This window comes from Strix uralensis, chromosome 17 (assembly GCF_047716275.1).
Source record: "Strix uralensis isolate ZFMK-TIS-50842 chromosome 17, bStrUra1, whole genome shotgun sequence".
Taxonomy (NCBI): domain Eukaryota; kingdom Metazoa; phylum Chordata; class Aves; order Strigiformes; family Strigidae; genus Strix; species Strix uralensis.
Genome location: NC_133988.1, coordinates 1,140,393 through 1,160,039, shown reverse-complemented (window position 1 = coordinate 1,160,039; position 19,647 = coordinate 1,140,393). Strand labels below are relative to the sequence as shown.

The 19,647-nt window shown below is 51.0% G+C and overlaps 2 protein-coding genes across 4 annotated transcripts in view; both read left to right on the top strand.

The window, feature by feature from the left end:
• LOC141951362 (serine-rich coiled-coil domain-containing protein 1-like) overlaps positions 1–5,810 on the top strand; it is a 43,553-nt gene extending 37,743 nt beyond the window's left edge. The window contains 1 exon segment of the mRNA XM_074887474.1: positions 5,690–5,810. The gene's annotated coding sequence lies outside the window, so the exon portion shown is untranslated.
• A 4,795-nt stretch (positions 5,811–10,605) lies between these two features.
• LOC141951363 (acrosin-like) lies at positions 10,606–18,160 on the top strand. 3 transcript variants are annotated; one of them, XM_074887476.1, is made up of 6 exons: positions 10,606–10,797; positions 15,260–15,644; positions 15,959–16,156; positions 16,492–16,757; positions 17,019–17,164; positions 17,641–18,160. In XM_074887476.1, exons 2-6 carry the CDS (start codon positions 15,559–15,561, stop codon positions 17,995–17,997), a joined length of 1,053 nt encoding a protein of 350 aa, XP_074743577.1. In that variant the 5' UTR covers positions 10,606–10,797; positions 15,260–15,558; the 3' UTR covers positions 17,998–18,160. The 3 variants fall into 3 exon arrangements, with proteins under 3 accessions (XP_074743577.1, XP_074743579.1, XP_074743576.1); XM_074887478.1 differs by lacking the exon at positions 15,260–15,644 and having other exon boundaries at positions 10,607–10,797; XM_074887475.1 differs by lacking the exon at positions 10,606–10,797 and having other exon boundaries at positions 14,977–15,644.
• The last annotated feature ends 1,487 nt before the right edge of the window (positions 18,161–19,647 follow it).

Genomic DNA, 19,647 nt, shown 5'->3' with positions numbered 1-19,647 from the left:
TTATAGTGTTTAAGCATGACGCAACCTTTGATAAATCTCTGCGTGCTGCAGTGAGGTTTTGTACTGCAGGGGTGTCTCCGACACAGCATCTTGCAAGACTGGTTCTGTTAGATTGAAAGAGCAAGTGAAGGAAGGCAACCTGGCTGCCCGTGGGCTGTGTAAGATGCTGCGTGGCAGGAGACAGCTCTAGGAGCTCGGTTCCTGTAGACCAAACGCGGTGTTATGAAATGGGCAAGCTGTGAGCTGGTGAGAGAGACATTTAAGAATTTACCAGCAGCTGGGTCTTTATTTGCAAGTGCCATTAGAGATCGTAGATCAAAGCAATTGGTATTGAGGCCCTGACAGGAACACTGTGTGGTCCAGGAACTTTGTTTTCCAGTAGGTTTGGTCTGGTCCCTGGGACCAAATATTAAGTAGAATGAGCTTTTAGGTGGAGATGAGCAGACACTGGCTTCAAAACTGCACCACAGCCCCAAAGTAGCATGCTAATGAGGGCACAGGCAAAAGATGCAGCAAGTGTCTGGTGCATGGGTTGGGGGCCTTTTCTTCTAGACCTTTATGTCTCCCAGATTTCCTGGAGAGTGCTCGAATCTGTAGGGATCCAGCTCGCAACCTCCTGATCCTGAGTACCTTCTGAAACGGTTACATACCAGTGTCGGCCAAAGACACCCACGCTCTGGGAGGCTGCAAGCACGTGGTGTTCCGCTGGTCCCAAATCAAATGCCTGACATGAGTTGTGTTGTGGACAGCCTGTCCTGCTCCTTCTGGTCTCAGAAGACAGTCACTGGTTTCCCAGTTTGCTGAATGGGAGAGGGTGATGCAGCTGCAGGGAAACTGGTTCAGTTGGCTGGTAATTCGTGGTCCCGGAGGTCTTGGTGTAGGAGCTGAGGTCAAGAATGCAGCAAAGACCAGCGGTCTGACTTGGTGCACCTGAGTTGCTTCAACTTCTTCTCCAGGAAAACAGGGCTCGAAAGGCTGCTCTTTACTTTTCTCTTGTGAAACGTGAGGGTTCAAGAGGAGCTTCCACCAAAGCCTGGCAAGGTATTTAAGCAGGCTTCTAGGAGGCTATTTAAGGAGGCTGCTTCTTTTCCCTGTGGAAACACGTAGGCAGGAACTTGTAAATCACTGCACAGTTTTCCTCTGGGATCTCCAGATCTAGTTGTTGCCACCAAAATAATTACTCAGTAAAGTCTAGCATCTTTTTGCAATGTACTCTCCAACTCTTCTATTGAATGATACAGCACATGTCAAATCCTGCTTGATATGGATTTTAAGAGTTTCTGAACTTCAGCAATTAAATATTTCAGTCCTGATTTGCAATAAAGAAATGGGAAGCATTGCAAGCGTTTTATTTCAAACTGCACAAAAAATATTCTGAACAACTGGGTTGCATGTGTACAGGGATGGAAAGCTGGTATGATTTCCTTTGTCAGCTGAGGGCATCTGCCATCTCCTCCATTTCATTATGAACTTTTGACAGCCACTTTGAAATTTCAAACAGATGATTTAAACTTTGAATATAAGTAGCATTTTATTCCAATTAAGTTGCCCTGACTTTCATTCACTCTTAAAAGAGTATTTAAAAACACATGCTTGCATGTGAGAGGAGGAGGAGGAGGATGATTAGTGGAGTAGAAGGGAGTGAGAGATCTGTCTAAGCTTAGATCCATCAGGTGACCTCTGTATCCTTTATTCTTTATCTATACAATTTAAACTTCTGTTTTCTGGCCTGAGCATATTCAGGCTCTTGCCCATTCACAAGTCACCAGATGCCACCATTTACTAGTCCATCATGCTGCTCATATCATGTTTCCTTGCTGCTTTTCTCTGGATTTCCTTCTCTGTGGCATCAAGCATAACCCATCTGCTTTCACCTTCAGTGCATTTTTCAGCCCATCTCCAATCCTAACCTTTCCCTTCAGTACTGAGAGCTCAGCTCTTGCATCTGGTCACTTCCTGATGATGTTCCCTGCCAGTTACTCATTTATCTAAAGGCTTTGATGTTTTCTGTTGTGCATTTCCCTCCAGGGAAGAGCTCTTATTTGAAGCCATGGGACCTATTCAGCATCCTTCTGCTGTTCCTGTTCGGAGCTCTCCCTTGCCATGGTTTCTACCAGAAGCATGGCTGCATTTTGACCACTTTTCACGAAGGGAGAAAACCACCAAAGCACTCCCCGTTATGCAGTCTGGCTTTGTGCCTCTCCTCCCTCTGCATGTCCATACCCAGCTCTTAACTGCATAGCATGGTAATAAAAAATAATAATAGCATAAATAGAGAAAGTCTCTTCCTGTTGTCGCATTGTTAAGGCAGGGTAATGAGTTTCTGCTCCATGACATTCACAGAGATAAATGTCATTCCAGTACATTCCAGTTGAAAATGGTGTCTGGAAGCAGATCTCAGTGCAGCACTGCCTTTTCCTGGCTTTGCTGATGTTGTGCTGTGCCATGCTGTGGGGCTAGAGGGGATCAGTCTGAGATAAGATCCATTTAGGAATGTCTCCACCAAGCTCTGAAAGCTCAGGAAATTATCCTGCAAGGCACAGTGCCTCAAACCCCCTTGCATCCCTCCCTGTAGTACCCATACGCTGCATGGAGGCGTGAGATTGGCGAGTTACCATAGAACGTGCAAAGACCATCCAAGGACATGAAAGTAGAGCCTAGGTGCAGTGAAAGAGGGAAATACAGAGCTTGCGAGATGCTGACTCCACACAGGATTTTTCAGCACAGAGATGGAGTCTTGGATGCTTTGACTGTAGCAGACTGGGTTTACTGTAATAGTTATACTGCTTGACTTTGGCTGTTACACCATTACTAAAAGGATAATATATGCTAAGATTAAACGTCCTTTGGTTTTTTTCCTGCAAAAGATCTTAGTGGACAGAAGAGGCAATTCAATCACCAGTAATTTTACTTGGGTTTGGAGGTAGCTTGTAACGAAATCGATTCTCCCAAACTCAAATGATTGTATAATGCACCAGTAGACCAAAGAAAGGTTGGCTGCAGAAGATAAACACGCCACGGCACTTGAAGTGTACTGCAGCCTCCTTGCACACTGCATGTGCCAAAGGTGTGGTTGCAGGAGAACAGGCGGCCTGGTGGTTTGAGAGCCTGGGCCACAGAACTGCCAGCTTTGTTCACTTGTCAGTCGTGTTTCTCAATTCTGTCAGGAGTATTTGGCCTTTGGTATCATCACGGGATGCCCAACTGTCAAGATGGTGAAAGTAAGCAAGATGTAAATGCCAAAATATATCATTATGAAATTGCTTATGAATCTAGTGTTGCTTTCTTTCTGAAGGGCAATAACAGGCAAGATCTCGGCAAGTACTGATGGGCAGGTCTCTCCTAAATTGGTGTGACTAGATAAGTTTATACAAGCTGGGGACTGCAAGGTGCCATTGGGAGATCTGGACTTGTGAAAGTTTAGATGTTGTACAACAAAGCAAACCTACAAATGGACATAGTTAAAAAACATGTCAGAAGAAAACAAGATATTAAAAAACCTCCAAACCTTCTCTTTTGTGTCTTTCAGGAGCAGTAGTGATTCATGAGAAGGGTAGATCTAACAGGATGAGAATTATCCTAAAGAACAGCTCACACTTAATGGATAAAAAGCCAACGTCTATCCCACTAGTGTCATCTCTCGGCAGTGGTTTTCATTTGGCTATGACAATGTGTCAGGGAGGTCTCCTTAGCATCTCTTCTTATCCGTAGGCTGCAGACAACAGCTTAGTGACGGTGACTGAAATTCAGGGGAGTTTAACCATGGAGCTTGCATCTCTGGGTCTTGGAGAACCAGGTCCATGTGAGGGATAACGAGCTCCTGCTACAGCAGTAAGAGAGTTGTCTTGTGGGTACAGCATGGGTTGGGATGTAGGACATGCAGTGTCTGATTTGTGCTCCGTTCCTCAGTCCTGAGAACTGAGTCCTGAACTTGGTTGGATAATTTGAAAATTTCTGATCTTTATCTCTTCTGATAATTTGAAGAGATGAAGATATCTTCAGGAGTGTTATTCCCATCCTGTCCTATCCATCTGAGGGCAGGAGTATGTAGACATGGGGAAGGAGTAGGAAGGTGATGGGATGGGAGGTAGTGCTGAAGTGTTGCCTGGGTTCCCCCTTAACTGGCAGCTTTTCTGTTCTGGCAACATTTCTGAAAAAAAAAAAAAAGGGGAAAAACCCCAAAATCTCTGCCTTTCCCACACCAGGCAATGATCCCACACAAGCCCTGGCAGAGACCTGCAGCAGTCCTGGCATAACCATCAGTGCGGATGCAGGACCGTGTAGAACAGCCCAGTTCTGAGGGTGGTGGTGCCTTGTCTTTCCTTCTCTCTTTCCAGAGTCTCAGGTCCAGCACACAAACATTGCAGGCCCCGTGCTTCGGTGGCAATGCTCTCGCTGGTTGTAATGGGAACAGGTCAGGCCCCTAATTGCAGCGATATCTCCTTAATGAGCAGAAACTCCAGCAATTTCATCAGCTGTCACTACTTACATGAACAAAGTTCAGCTTGCACATGGCTCCAGTTGTTCTCAATATTTTTGTGTGTGTTGCATTCTCTAATCATGGTAAAACTCTCCAGAACATGTTTTTAAGGTGAAAAGTTGACCACCAGCAAAGCACTAAAACCAATAACTTTTGTTTTCTAAGTGGGGCTGTAGACGAGCCATGAAGCCCAGCTGCAGAAGCCTGTTTCACCTGACTTGTCCCTTTGCATTAAAGCACCGAGCTTTGTATCTGTCAGCCAAGAGCTGTTTACCTGGTGACAAATCATAATTGCTCATATTAAATCCAAAGTGCCCCAACACATTTTCATAATTATTTCCAGTGCATTGCACAGAATTTGCCTGGTGGGCCAAGCAAACAGTTATTGAGCTTGGATTACAACCCAGAGTCCCAGATTGCAGTGCTTGTGAATACACAGAAAACCTCCTGTTAAACTCACCTTGATGTGCTCCTGGTAATGGCACTTCATGTAGCCAGGGGTTTAATGGTTCAGGCTGTACATGGGATCCTCCTTCCGTGTCTTGTTTCCATGTTGTTGTATCGCTCTAATCTGTGTTTGCACTTATTCATCTTTTCCTGATTGTTCCTTAGAGCAGCTTTCATTGTAATGCCGATGAAACGTGCCCTTTCTTAGGTAAACTAGGATGTTTCCAAGGTAAAAAAATGAATTCTGCAAATTAAACCATAATTATTCTCTGGTCTTCCAGAAAGACACTTATTCTCCCTGTCTTGATTACTTGGCTGCAGTCTCACTGGGACAGGTAATGCCCTGACATTTGCATCTCTTGAGGTGGAGTTTATAGGTGGCAGGGAAAGACAGATTCCTGAGGAAGTCAGTGTCAAGTTGTGCAGGCAGATAGCTCTCACCCTCTCTGTGCTCCTCAAAACCCATCCTCTGGCTGTATTGCTAGCGGTCGGACTCCTGAGCCTCCCTGCAGAGAAGGGGATGCAGAGTATGGGGGAGATGAGGTCGTTTGACACCACAGGATGTTCGTAGAGCTGGATCTCTTCAGAAGTGAGAGTCAGTAGAGCCATTTCTGATCCTCTATGTTCTGGGTTTTTTCTGCTGACTGTGGCTTGTTTGCTTCTTGCTTGCACAAGTGAGCTGAAGTGGAATAGACTGCAAAAGGAGTATAGTCCCCGAATCGCCCACAGTAGCCCTGATGTGTCTCTGTCTCTGCGTTGCAGCCCCTTCTCTGTGGATCCCTCCATCGGGACTCTTGGGATCGGTGATGCCATGCAAGTAACAGTGGAGTTTCACCCGCTGAAGACCGGGGATCATTCCAGTTCCCTGGTAGTTCACTATGACACAGGTAAGTGCTGGGCGCTGCGTGGTGCACGCTCTCTGCATCCTTCAGAACAGAGCCCTTTCTAAGCAGAATAATGTTAAACTTGCTTTACAAACTACTTCTAAAAGCTTTTCTTTCAAAACCTCTGCACGTTTCAGTGCTTAGAAGGGAGCAGATAAGGGGCAAAGGCTGAGTCTGTTCTGTGTGTCCTGTGTGGCTGTGTGCTGGTCCATCCCTGGTGTCAGCACGGTGTTCTCCACCCAGCACACCCCCGTGACAGTCATCTACCATCATTTCCCGTTGTCGCAGCCACCTTAATTCCCTCTCCAGGTGTGCCTCCCCTGTCCTTTACCTCAGGGAAAAAGTGAGAAATAGTTGGTGTTTAGGGGGTTGTTAAAGTGGATCCCCTCAAGCAGGAATGAGATTTTTGGCAGGCTGTTTTGCTGGGAGTTGCTGAGTGGGGGAAGGAGGAACCTTGATTCTCCATTGCAGTGTGCACATGCAGGTGTGAAGTGTTATTCCTAGACAATGCTCTGTTTGAAGTGTAACGTGGGGAATGCATGTCTCTGTTGGACTCTCTCTAAATGCCCCCTGTCTCTTACACACCTCTGTCCCCTGGACTGCTTCTCCGTTGTCTTGCCACAGACCCTTTTTTTATGTTGCCCTCTACCCACCTACATCCCACACTTCACAGCATCAGGACTGAAGCAGCCAGGACTCGAGGGCTCTTGGGGTTTGGCAGGGAGTGCTCGCTGCCTCCCGAGATAGGTGTAAAATTTATACTAGGGTATGAGAAGCCAAGCTCAGGCCACAGAAATGCTGTCAGCTTTGTAAGTCACTTTAAGAGTAAGTCAGGAAAACTCAAGAGAAGGTGTGATGTTAAAATGCCTCTGTCTGCCTTGGTTCAGCAGAGGTATCTTGTGATGCTGGTCGAGACACTTCCTCAATGCCTGAATGCATTTGGTGTGCATTTTCTCTTGCCTGAAAGAGAGGTTTGTTTTGTCCCTGTTCCTGAACTTCGGTCCTGGGAAGTGTGATGTCCTCACCTGGGTGCTGCTGTGATGCTTTAGCCCAGCAACGAGCATTTTATTGTCTTGAGTTTGTAGAAGTTCTAGAAATGCTCCTGTACCTTCCAAATGCTCTTTGTAGGCTTCTGAGTTATCACAGCTTTGTTTAATATTTTTCAGTCAATGACACATTCACAGAGAATGGTTTGTGCTCGCTCAGAGAAGCTCATTGGTTTGGGTAACACTTTCTTGACAGAACTACTGAAATTTCAGATAGAGAAGGACAAAAGGTGCCTCATTTGTATGCATATAGGGAACCTATAGGATAAACTTCAGAGGATAGATCTTTTTCTGGGTTAGATCAGGGCTAACTACACTAGAGGTTAGGGCTGTGGGGTTTATACCATGTGAAATGAACAGTCCAAGTGAAGAATCCAGGGCCAGGATCTTCACAGCTTGCTTTGAAAACCTGAGTCTTGTTCTTACTGAAACACCTGATTCCTCCATGGTTAATCTTTGCAAAAGTGATTTTCATGAATAGGCCACAGGGACCAAACTATCTGCTGGCTCTGGGATGGGCAACCTCCCCCGGAACATGGTGCAGCCACCTGGGAGATGAAGGCAGGATTCGTTCCTGCCTGTCAGTGCAGCGCTGCAGTTATTTTTCAATAAACCACAGACTGAGAAGGAGAGCAAGGAATAATTAAGGGATTATCTCTCAAACTTTGAAAGCATACAAATAAGTAAAAGGCTGCTGGGATTAATTGCTGAAGTGAAACCAAAACATTTAATCAGTCTTAAAAGCTGCTTGTTGCAGGTGTAGTGCAGAGCAGCAGACAATGTTGCCCAACCCGGCGGGGCGAGCCCTGGCTGATTTGTCCTGCGCTAAGTCAGACTCCCTGTGACTCGCATACAAAAAGCAGCTGGGTTGCTCTTTCAGAGCCACCAACAGACTGTTTCTTATGAAACAGAGGCACTAAGAGCAAAATATCAGTGTAGGGTGTTGGGAGGCATTTTCCTTGCTTTACTGTGTGTCTGTATTGACTTGCTCACAAGTGGCAGCAGTTCTCAGTGAATCACACTGTTGTTAGTGTGACTGACGCAGGATCAGGTGCATGTTGCGTGGCTTTAGTTTTTGCTGAACTTGAGTCAAATCTGTCCCTAGCATTGCTTAAGCAGACATGGAGCTCTTCCCTTTGCCTGCTATTTGGTTGATTTGAATTGTGCGTCCTTTAGACTGTCCTGGTTAGGAGTACAGGTGTTGTCCCCTGGATAGACTGTCTATGTGGTGGTAGTTGTGTTGCTACAAACTTTAGAGATGAGTGTGAAGAAAATGTCTTTGCTGCTAAGAGCATAATGATTTACAATGAAAATTTGACCTTCACTGCTTTACATGTCCAAACTCCTCCATTTCCCCCATGTACATGGATCTGGGTGTGAAAAATCCCAGCTCATACTGAGATGAGGGTGACTTGGGATGTTCTGGGCTACAGCACATCCCTGTTCATCACCTTAACATCAGGTTATGGTATCAGAAGGGGTTTCTGAAGCCTGCATGCCAAGCACACATACGGGTTTGGAAGGGGTTCGGCACTCAGTGCCACTAAAAATCCTGTTGGTGGCTCGGCCCTTCCCAGATGACTTTTAGACCGCCCCATGTGGATGTGGAAAAATAAGTTTGTGAAGTCTAGTCTCAACCAAGTCAGTATTCATAAAGCTTAGATACTCTTTTAGCTCTCAAGCAGTGCTCAAGTGAGATGCCCAAGCTGGTTGCCCTGAGTGCTGCTGTTTGTACATCAGACCCGGTTTGCTGCAGTCGTGATGTTTATTGCAACCTGCCAGTGTAGCACCAGCTTGGCGTGGGAGGGTGAGCTTCGCTCAGGGGCACGTGGTTAAGGAGATGTGTGACAGCTTCCCAGAGCTGTGCCAGAGGTGCAAAACAAACTCAGCAGTCCCGTAGCACCCAGAAACAAGAACATCTGCGTCAGGCACTCCATGCGAGTAAGGGAGGCTGCCAGAGACAGGAGGTGCTGGAGAGATGCTGGGAGTTGTGGAAGGAGGATCGCTTCTCTGCTCAGAGCTCCCTAAATCCTGACTCACATTAGACTCCTGTCTCCGAGAAGTACCTACTGTGGTCTGATGGATGGTCTTCAAGGTGTAGGACCAGATACTGTGCTTGTATGTGGGTACCTGCAGTGCCCACTGGACCCTGTGGCAAGGTGCTAAAACGTGCTTCTAGTCCAGGGGATCTGTTGTGTGGTGCTGAAATTCCTCTGCACAGTTTTTCCCCATCAGTCACCACATCCCTTGGGATCTCTTTGTCAGCGCAGGAAACTTCAGTAATTAGCAAAGCCCCTCTGAGCTTGTACGTGGCTGACAGACTGTACTGAGATGCTTTTATTGCTGCCAGTAGTAAGAGTAATTACACAGGTCATTTCCCTTTGGTGGCTCTGCAAGACTAACCCAGAAGCAAAAGTCTGGGAGCAGGCTCTCGCCCTCTTTGAGGGGAGAGATCAGAGCCAGTACTCGTATGTGAATGTTAGGAGCCAGCATGTCCAAGAAGAGCCAGCCCTCAGGGAGGAATGTCTGCTCCATTACTGTCCTGTCTCCTCTTGGTGCAGAGCCCCAGAAAGCAGCTTCCCCAGAAGAGATGGGCACAGCAATAGTTCTCAGTGGCTTTAGTCCTGCTGGAAGCCTCTAGCCTCGTGCTAAAAGCCTGCTGAGGAACCACCTGGGTATTTGGAAGATTAATACCCTGTTTTCCATTGAATTCCTACACAATTTACGGGGAGGGCTGAGTTCCTGAGCAAAGCTCTCCTCAAGCAAGTCTCAGCTTGTTTGCTGTGGATCACAGACCCAGGCTCAGAACCTTCTTTGTGGCTCTGCGCACCTAGGGCAAGAAGGGAGCGCTCAGCTTCAGCTCCTGGATTAATTACTTCAAGGGCAGGTCGAAGATGTGGGCAGCATCTGCCTCCGGCTCTGTAGTTGTCAATCAGATTGAGTTTTCATGCACTGGGTTGGTTACTGTCCCCATGGGAAGTGGATGAAGTAATGTCTCCCCTCCTGAGCCCTGGGGAGCAAAACTCAATCTCTGCCAGAATCAGGTTATTCGTGTTTGGGAGAAGAGAGCAGCTAAATGTGTTTCTCCAGTGCAGCACAGTGGGAGCTGTAGATGATGTGGAGCTGAGCTTGCCCTGCCCTGGGTCAGGGAAGGCTCTGGCTGCCTCGTTCCCCTGCCTCCGAGCTTTGCTGGCTGGCCCTGACTGTAGGGGTTCCCCAGCATCGCTTCCCCCCATTGCTGCTGGCTGGATGTAGGGCAAAACGTCATCAGCCTCGTGTTACCAGCACTAGGCTGCAGCCTGGAGAAGCAAGCCCTGGCCTGAGAGGTCCCCTCACTGGCAGTGTCCCTCTAGTCTCTCTGGTGTCCCCTCCAGTCCTGCAGGCTGGCTGACAGCTGGGTGCTTAGGCTGGCTGTGCTAAGGGGTTGCTGCAGGGGATTTTGGTACTGAGCACCAGAGAGCTACCGTGAGGTGTGGTTGGGGTTGATCAGTACCTGCCTGTGTGGACTGCCTCTAGAGCTGCCAGCCCTCTGGGTGTCTGGAGTGAGCGTGATGAGCAGGTCGGTGATCCTCGCCATCCTCTCAGCCAGCTTGGATGCCTGTAGGATAGATACGATTTCCTTGGGGCAATGCAAGAAGAAAAAATAGCATTAAAATATTTCCTGGGTAGATCTCAGCTGAATGGGAATTGCTGTCCTTAGTGTGGCAGCAACGCTCAGGGTTACAGGGGGGTATCTGAGGTGGATCCAGGTCTTCACCCTACACAAGATGCCCTGAACCACTGCCCTGAGCAGCCTCTGCCCTTCTTGGTCTAACCACAGACGGCTTTTCTGTGCTGCAGCAGCCTCTGGAGCCATGAGTGGTAACTGCCAGCTTGAGAAAACACTGACATTTCATCTCCAATGGGGAAAATGGGGCATGAGATCACAGGAGAAATGAAGGTATGTGTACAAATGCTGCTGTGGAGCTCTTTAGTCACCTGTGCAATGACAGCGAGTTTGCAGTGATGTATTAGAGCTGTCTGGGTTTGGTGGAGGTGATGGGGGACTGCAGAACTGGGTGTGCTTGGCTGGCAGCAGGGGAAGCAAAGCCTGTGCATCTTGGCCACGGCGATAAACTGGAGTAGGGGCTGCATCGCATTGAAATGGGCCGGGGGAATTGTCAGCTGTGTTAGTGACAGCTCAGCTCCCGCCTGGATCAGCCTGGGCTTGCCAGGTGGGAATGTAAATGTGTCAGGATGCTGAATCCCTTTCCTCAGGTAAAATTGGTGCTGGGTTTGGCTGAACCGGCTTACTTCGGTGAATGAGGCCACCCATGCAAGGGCTTGGCGGTGTGTGAGTGTCACTGTACACACGCAGGAAACTCATGAAATCCCAGCCCTGGCTGTTTATTGGTGTTTGAGGCTGCACAAGTAACTGTAGCGTGGACGTGCCAGCACCTCTGAACATCTCAGCTACCCACAAGGATAAAGCATCCGAGAAAAGCACTGCCTTGCTGTGATAGTCATCTGTGGCTTTGTGTAGGCTTTGGAGAAAACAGCCACCTTTGTAGAGTTCTGTTCTCTTTCCTTTAAGAACCCCCTTTCGACCAAGGGTCTTGTCATCTGTCTTGCAAGGCTGGCATTGCAATCAGTGGCTTCCAGGAACTTGTTTGAAAATGAAATGAAAATCCTCTTGATGTAGTCTCTGGATCAAGCCTTTTCCTTTCTCTTTTTTCTCCTTTGTAATTCCACTGAGGCATGTGGACAGGCAGCAGGGTTTAACTGAGGTTTAGCCCTTGTGCTGCATTTTCCATTCCTGAGATCACTCAGACAAGTTGCTGAGTGTTCTCAGTTTGCACTGACTTCAGCCAGAATGGGGGAGGCTCAGTACTTGTCTGAGCAAACTCTCTACCTCGTTACATACTTGGGTCGTCCCTGTATTGTGCAGGATACCAGGGTGGGAATACCAAAACCATTTTCTGGTTTTAATCTTAGTCTTGTGCCAGTTACAGGGGCTCTGACGTTGCCGTGAGCAGCGTTAAGTTACTGTTGAGCTGAATTCACGGCAACAGACCGTGAGCTTCTGACAGCCACCGCTGTGTGCCACTGCCACTCCAGCCTGCAGTTGTTCATCTTCATGCACTTCTCCACTCCTTCCACAGCAGGCAGATTTATAGTAGCTGCTCACAAGTGCTAAGAGGTGGGGAAATCTTCCACTTCCGAAGCAGCAGCCCCTTTTGAATCCAAAGCTTCCCTGTAGTGCACTAACCGATGTAATTCTTTTTTATTTGTGTTTAGTGCTGGAGATGGTTAGAAACTTACATTGTTCTGTGAGTTTTTAAAGAAGATCCTGTTTCCCATATTCTCCTAAGGTGTAAGCCAGACTGATGCTGTACAAGAGGCTTCTCTAGATTTGCCTTGGGCTATCAGGCATTTAAAAACTTTGCAAAAGGATTTTTCTTTCTGCCTGTCGTAGGTGGTGAGTGCACCTTGTGCTTTTTTTCCTTTGCTTGTGAGAATTCCCAGCAGTGTGGATGGTTTCTGTCAGACTTTTATGTTCTTGTACATCTGCTTCAAAGTGGGTGGAGGGAGTCGTATATTGTAGGCAAAAAAAGTGTAAATAGGAGTTTGTGCAATTCTATGTTGTCTTTGCATCTTAATAGTAGCAGCACTGCAACAGAGCGAGGATTGGTAACTAATACTTTATACAACTGATTGGTTATAGGCTTTTATAGTTCAAATCACTTAGATTGATGGGTGAGTCTAGTTGGTCTCCAAAGTGTTTGTTTCTGTTAAAACAGCCAATAGGTAACAACTGTTTCCTGTCTTTGTTCCCCTTTTCTAGAACTGCTTGTAATAATGATTTTTTCTTACACTGTTTTAGATAAGGCCGTTCTGCTCCTTGCAGAGTATGGCCCCTCTCCAGGGCCTTGTGTTTCAAGAGAGATGATCTGTCACTTTGAGGGTAGATGAAGGGGAATTAAGTTTGTGCTTCATTTGCTTGAGGTTTCTTTGCACAGCTTTGTAGCTCCACAACTCCATAACACCCCTCCGAACAAAAACCCTGCTCCAGCAACCCATGGAGTTGGCTGTGTGGGCACAGACTGGGGTGTATGTACTAGGAGGGTCACTTGGAAGTTAAAAATCTCCTCTGGCTGTTTTGTTCATCCTCAGGCATGCACAGAAACAGACTTCTGCGTGACGCTGCATGCCCCATTTTTAGCACATGAAAGATTTCTGGAAGAACATGGTTTTCATCTCTTTGCAGGTCATCCTTGACCGCAGCTTGTCTACTCTATCATCAGTGGAAATCACTGACATGTTCTGAAGTGTCATTACCGGGGGATGTGTTTCAGGGCAGAACTGACCATTCATTAGCCTCCTTTCCTTGTGGATCGATCAGCATCTGCTGAGAAGCAGAAGAGCAGCTTGAAGGGTCACTGATTTATTAGGTGGTCTATTGGGCATGTCTTTGCCAGGCAATCGGAATGAAAGTTCCTGCACCATTTTCCCCATGGCCAAAAGCAATGTTTCAGCCAGTCAGGTACCCCAGCGTATCGTTACTGTAGTAGCAATAATGGTTAAAAATAGCCCGCGGCATCCTGGGTATGCGGCAGTGGTCTTTCATCATCCGACGGTTTCATCGTCCTTTTCAATACATTCTGCAAAGCTCCTTCATGCTGGGCAGGACAAAGCCTCCATGCTGGCTCCCAGATATTCCTGTGCCAGAGTATTTCATCCTGGAACGAGGCAAACAGCTCTTCCTAAGCACAGTGCAGAGGGGGTGATGGGGAATGCTGTGGGTGCTCGGTCACAGAAGGATGCACGGCGAGAGCCTGACTGCAAGGAGATGACTTAACGTGCAGGAGAGCTGTCTGAAGAGCCTGCAGCCTGTCCTGTGGAGCACTGCTGGCTGGTCACTGCTTTCCACCTCCCTTTTCATCCCATCTGTTGTCTTACGGCTCCTTGCAGGGCCTCTGGGGTAGGGACCCTCTTCTTGACCTGTGCTGTGTGGGCTCAGTGGGTGCTTTGCCGAGGCCGGGGCCACGCTGGGGACTCTGACCGTTACAGCAATACCTGTGGCCACAGTAATGACGAGGATGCTCTGAGCTTTGTTGTAGCCTGGGAATGGTTCTTTGGAAACACCTGTGTTAGCAGCAGCAGTGATTTAGTGGTGAGGTTTATAAACGAGGTCTGGAGTAAATAACGTGATGGTTTAATGATGTCTGAAGGCAGCTCCTGAACACCACCTCGGAGAAGCACTTACAAATGACTGTCGCTGCTCTGCGTTTTGCTCTAGGGCTGGAAATACAAGCGTGGGGACGGACAGACGGCCTTTCTCAGGCCGGCGGAGACTCGGCGCATCTTGTAGGTGAAGCCATTAGCTTCCCAACAGCGAAACAGCTCAGAGCAGTGCTCCTGACTCTGATCTAGTGGTAGCTCTGTGGGAGACGCAGCAAAAACCACATGGTGGGGGGGCTGGATCAGGCTGTAGGTGACTTCTCCAGCTTTCCAGAGGTCGCTTAGCCTGGTGAAGTGGCCCTCCTTCAGGCCAACTTTCAGAAACCGAAGCGGCCTTGAGTCCAGTTTGGGGCCCAGCCCTGGTGCCTCTGAAGCCGTGCTACACCTCAAGGGCCCTGAGAGCAGCTGTTCCACTTTCAGACGGAGCCTGCCCTGGCATCCTAGGGACCAGGCTGGGCACTCAGCTGTGTGCCTTATGTCTATCCACACAAGCCAGGATGCCAGCAGGGAGCTCCCACACCTTTCGTGAGCTTTGAGGCTGCCACTCTTCAAGCCACGGCCTCCAGGGACCCAGCCCTGCTCGGCAAAGGCAACGCAGGTGGCTGGCTCCTGCTTCTCTCCCGTGACTGCCCTGCACGGCCGCATGTGAGCACGGCTCCGCCATACAGCTGCAGAAGGCAGACTGACGAGCTGAGGCCGATCCAGGATTGACCAAAGCCATGGAGAATGGCATGTGGGGCTGAGAGCAGGAGCAGCCTTCTCTGTTTAGGGCTTGCAGTTGCCTGTCGTCGGCCATGTGTACCAGGTGCCACAACCGCCCTTGTCAATGCTGGCCCAGAACAGCAATAGAGCACACAGACAGCAAGGACAGGAAGCCTGCCAGAGGGGGTTGCTGGGGCTGACATGGCCAGTGTGGACAGCGCTGCATCTGTGCTGGAAAGTTGACACTGCTTGGGTCTGCTCGGTTTATTGCACTCGCACATCACTGCTTGCCTGCCGCGGCTGTAACCAGATCGGCTCTGCAACACCCAAAAGTGCGTACTGCCTGTAGTAGTCATGTTCTCTGGTGTATGTTTGTTGGGAAGGACCTGGTGGCAAAGGGCTGCAGAGAGCAGGGGGCAGTGAACTCCCCGAAGAGGCTGTGGTGCCACACTGGGTTTTTTCCTGCTTGCCGTTGGCAGGCGGTGCTGGGGGCTGACGCTGCTGCCTGCCACAGGGCCTGCACACCCCGTCCTGCAAGCCGAGCATTCAGCGGGGTCTGTTGGGGGTGTCCGATCCCAGCTTCTGCCTCCCCTCCTGCTTGGAAACCCCCATGTTGTGGCCCCCCCGCCCCTAGAGACCACCGTGCCCAGCCCCCGGAACCAGCGACACTGTGACATCAGCCCCGTTGCCAAGGGCACCACCGGCACCGCGAGCCCTGTGGGCACTCTGTCAGCTGCTGCACTGGTGGTGACAAGCCCTCGGTTCTGGCAGCTGGCACATGCCACTGGCAGCGATGCGTTTGCTCCCGCTCCTCATCCTGCTGGCCCTGTGCTGGCCTGTGCACGGCACCTGGGACAGCTGTGGGTAAGTGGGCCGAGGCTCTGGGAGGGAGCTTGGGCACCCTGATGGGGTTCCCTGGAGGGTGCCTGCTTGTCCCCCGTGGCCACACAACGGCTTCCCCAGCCCCATGCGGGAGCCTCGGCTCCTTGCAGCACCCGGGCTGCTGGCACAACTCGCCTGCGGGGCTAAAGCAGAAACGGGGGCGGCCGCCCACCCACCCCACGGGGCTCCGTGGCCTCACTGTCCATGCAGCACCTCGTGGGGAGGGCAGACGGCTGACCTTCAGCCGGGACAGCAGCGAGCCATAGAGCAGGATGGTGATGAGTTTCTGGTTACAGGACCTGCGGGCTGCGGCCCATGGCTGCTCACTCCGGCACCTCGCGCGTCGTGGGGGGCACAGACGCCCAGCCAGGGGCCTGGCCCTGGATCGTGAGCATCCAGGATCCCTACGCAGCAGGCACGGGGCACATATGCGGAGGGTCCCTCATCAGCCCGCAGTGGGTCCTCACAGCAGCCCACTGCTTCATCAAGGCCAGGTAAGGAGGGCCAGGAACGGGGATATCCCCCCAGCACTCGCGGGTGCCCCGTGCGCAGCACCACGTGCCACTCCCGTCCCCTTTTCTTGCGGTACACCCAGTGCCTGGGCACTGCAGAGCCCCGCTGAGAGGCTGCTCAGGAGAGGGCTGGGCTCCTGCCACGGCTTCCTACAGCCTCCAGCTCGACACGCCATGAGCCCAAGGCATGCAAGGGCAGTCGCAGCTTCCGTAGTGTGCTTTCCTCTCCCCCGTGTGAAGCATAGGGCAGGGAACTGCTGGGCTGCTGCAGCATGTGGCTCCTCTCCCTCTGAGCCCTCTCCCCATCTGCCTTCCAGGCACATCACCATGTGGCGCGTGGTGATCGGGGCCACCCAGTTGACTCATCTGGGCCCGGAGGCCCAAGTGCGCAACATTAAACGGCTTCTGGTTCACGAACACTACAGTAGTATCTCGGAGGAGAACGATATTGCGCTGCTGGAGTTGGACCAGCCTGTCCAGTGCAGCTACTACGTACAGCTCGCCTGCGTGCCCGACGCCTCCCTGCGAGTGTCCAAGCTGACGACCTGCTACGTTAGTGGCTGGGGGTCCACGACGGCGAGAGGTGAGTTCCCAAAAGTGCTCGTTTCCCGAGTGCGAGCTTGGCACACGGGGAAGGTGGGCTTGGCTTCCTGACAGCAGGGCTGAGAGCCAGAGTGTGGCTGCGGGGTCGTGTGCCCATAGAGACATGGGCCTGGCCCAGGGCCCATGGCCAGACAGAAGGGCAATGCCGGTGCAAAGCCAAGCCCCAGGGAAGGGCTCACCCAGACAGGGCAGGAGACCTGGCAATGAGCTGCTGGGTGTTAATTCCTTTCTGTGCTCACAGCCGCAGGATCAACGGATGTCCTGCAGGAGGCCAAGGTTCACCTCATCAACGTCCGCCTCTGCAACAGCAGCCGGTGGTACGCAGGGGCCGTCCACCCCCACAACCTGTGTGCTGGCTACCTGCAGGGCGGCATCGACACCTGCCAGGTAGGAGCCTGCGACAAGGCAGCGCCCAGCGGCACAGGCAGCCCCGGCACAGCCGCCCAGACACACCCCGGCACGGCCTTTGCCTGGCCAGTTGCCCTCCCACCACTGGGTCCCCACCGCTGTCAGGGCTCACCTCCCCTTCCCCAGCTGCAGGCCCTTGCCCAGGGTCCCACTTGTCCTGGGACTCTGCCCAGAAAGCCCATCCAGCGCTCCTGGCAGCCCCGAGGTCCAGATCCCAATCCCAAAACATCCCTCTTGCACACAGCCAGCATCGCTGTGCAGAGATGCGAGAGAGCCCTACCCCACAGGCTTACTACCCTCTCCCTGACAAGGTGCTGCAGGCCTCAGCACTGAGCAGAGCCTCTCTGTGCAGCGGATGCAGCCCTGGCAGGTGCTGGCAGAGAGAAGGAGCCAGCCCTAGTGCTGCCAGTGGCCACCTGACACCACCTGAACCCTCCCTCTCTCCTCTGCTGCAGGGTGACAGCGGTGGTCCTCTTGTCTGCAAAGATAAGAATGCTGACCACTTCTGGCTTGTTGGGGTGACCAGCTGGGGGAAAGGCTGCGCAAGAGCAAAACAGCCTGGAGTCTACACCTCCACTCAGCACTTTTATGATTGGATCCTGGTGCAGATGGGGCTGCACCCAGCAGCAACGGCTCCTCCAACGCCACGGCCAGTCTTCACATCAACACCCTTTCAGAAGCCGAGGCCAACAACGCAAGCGGGCAGCTCTACGCCCTGTCCATTTCCACTCCAGAAGCTGGCGGAATTCTTTAAGCTGCTGCAGGAGCTCCTGCAGGTCCTGTGGGGGAAAAAGGCTCCAGCAGCAGCATGAGCAGGACCCAGCTCAAGCTGCAGCGCACCGCGACCATCTGCTGGGGCACTGCCTGCTGATCCAAAGGCAGCCTCAGTGTCAAAGGCTGCTCGGTCCTGCCCACACACACAAATGCTCCAGTTGAGCATTCCAGTTGTTGAAATAAAGTTGCTGGTTTTCACCATGCTGCAGTCCAATTCAGTCTCCTGTGCAAGGCAAGGATTCCATGCCCGGCACCTGCAAAATGAGGCTGCAGGCAGCCAGGTCGGGCACAAAGGGAAAGAGTCACTCCGAAGGGCTGGTCAGAGGGGAGGGTGAGGGTGTGGTGGAAGAGGGGGGCGAAAGGTCTTGGGGACAGCAGTTGGAAACGCAAAGTGTCTTACGCCGGCTACTGGTGGGACTCTTGTGTGTGTGTGCGTGTGTGTGTGCGTGTGCACAATGCACCAGTGAACTTGAAACTGGACTCTCTTGTGACACAGGAGACACAGATCTGGAAAGACCCACGGTTTGCCCCGATGACTGGGTAAGGAGCTTGACATCCAGCCATGGATATTACATGGACTTAATTTCCATTCCGTTAGTTGAGGAATCTCTGCACGTGCTGTGCTTATGAATCGAGGGAGTGAAGGTGTGTTTCTGTTTCGCTAGTAAACATCCAATCCTGATCATCTGGAAAGGCAGAAAAGGACTGGCCTGTGCTCATGTTTATGTAAGCGGTGGGTACGAGTACATGGGCGCTGGTAAAGGCATCGCTCTGCCTGTGTCAATCTGTTTTGCCGTTCACATTAATTGTGTAACTCTGTGTGTGTGTTTGTTTACGCGCTCTTTGGACGCAGCAGAACGTGGGAACAGCAGCAGCCACATCCATCAGACTGGGACAGGAGAAGCCTCCGGGGTGTGAGAGTCCACCGGGTTCAGCTCTCGTGGACCTGAAAGGAGAAATCCCCCGTGTTCAGAAGTCTGCTGGATCTGGCTGCTCTGTAACAGAACGGGGAAGGGGGCCCAATGAAACTCTGCAGCAGAGACGATGGTGTGGACAGAGAGGCAGCAGTGCCTGGGCTGTGGAAGCAATGGGGAGGGCTGGCAGCTGGACTGGCACTGGACAGTCACTGGGCTGCCTGCTAACAAAAGGGCAGGAAGGATGCAAGCTCAAAGCTTTATAAAAAAAGTGATTTGGTGTTTGTTTTCTCCAGTAGGTACCATTAAAGCATCTGGGCAGGACCCTTCCCTGCAGGCCCAAGAGTGGCTTAGCTCTCCTGGCAAGCTTTGCCTTGAAGCAGCATGCAGTAACAGCTCAAAGTTTTGATAGCCAGCCAGCCTGTATGCTGGCACAGGAGGATGAGTCCAGATGATCCCCCTGTTCCCACAGAAGCCACAGCTGAAGTAGTTCACACTCCAGACGCTGGCCCGTGAGCCCTGCCCAGGCAGCCGCTCCCTACCTCTTTGGGAGAAGCTGGATTAACTGTTCTGCAGACTGGGCCTCTTCATTTCCTAGTCTGGGTGGAACACAGCAAACAAAGACAAGGCACAGGACTCTCCTGAGCAGTGTCCACTCACACATAGAACACTCAGAATTCACCTACACACAGGTTCTGTCTACAATACGGCTGTAACACCACATCCATATGCCTCAGTCCTCCGGCACAGTCCGTGCGATCCGTGCATTCAAGG

What these genes read in the sequence shown, in the direction of transcription:
- LOC141951363 (XM_074887476.1), top strand. Translation starts at nt 15,559, where the DNA reads ATGCCACTGGCAGCGATGCGTTTGCTCCCGCTCCTCATCCTGCTGGCC. An exon ending in GGCACCTGGGACAGCTGTGG is followed by an intron (nt 15,645 to 15,958) that starts GTAAGTGGGCCG and finishes TTCTGGTTACAG; the next exon opens with GACCTGCGGGCTGCGGCCCA. An exon ending in GGGGTCCACGACGGCGAGAG is followed by an intron (nt 16,758 to 17,018) that starts GTGAGTTCCCAA and finishes CTGTGCTCACAG; the next exon opens with CCGCAGGATCAACGGATGTC.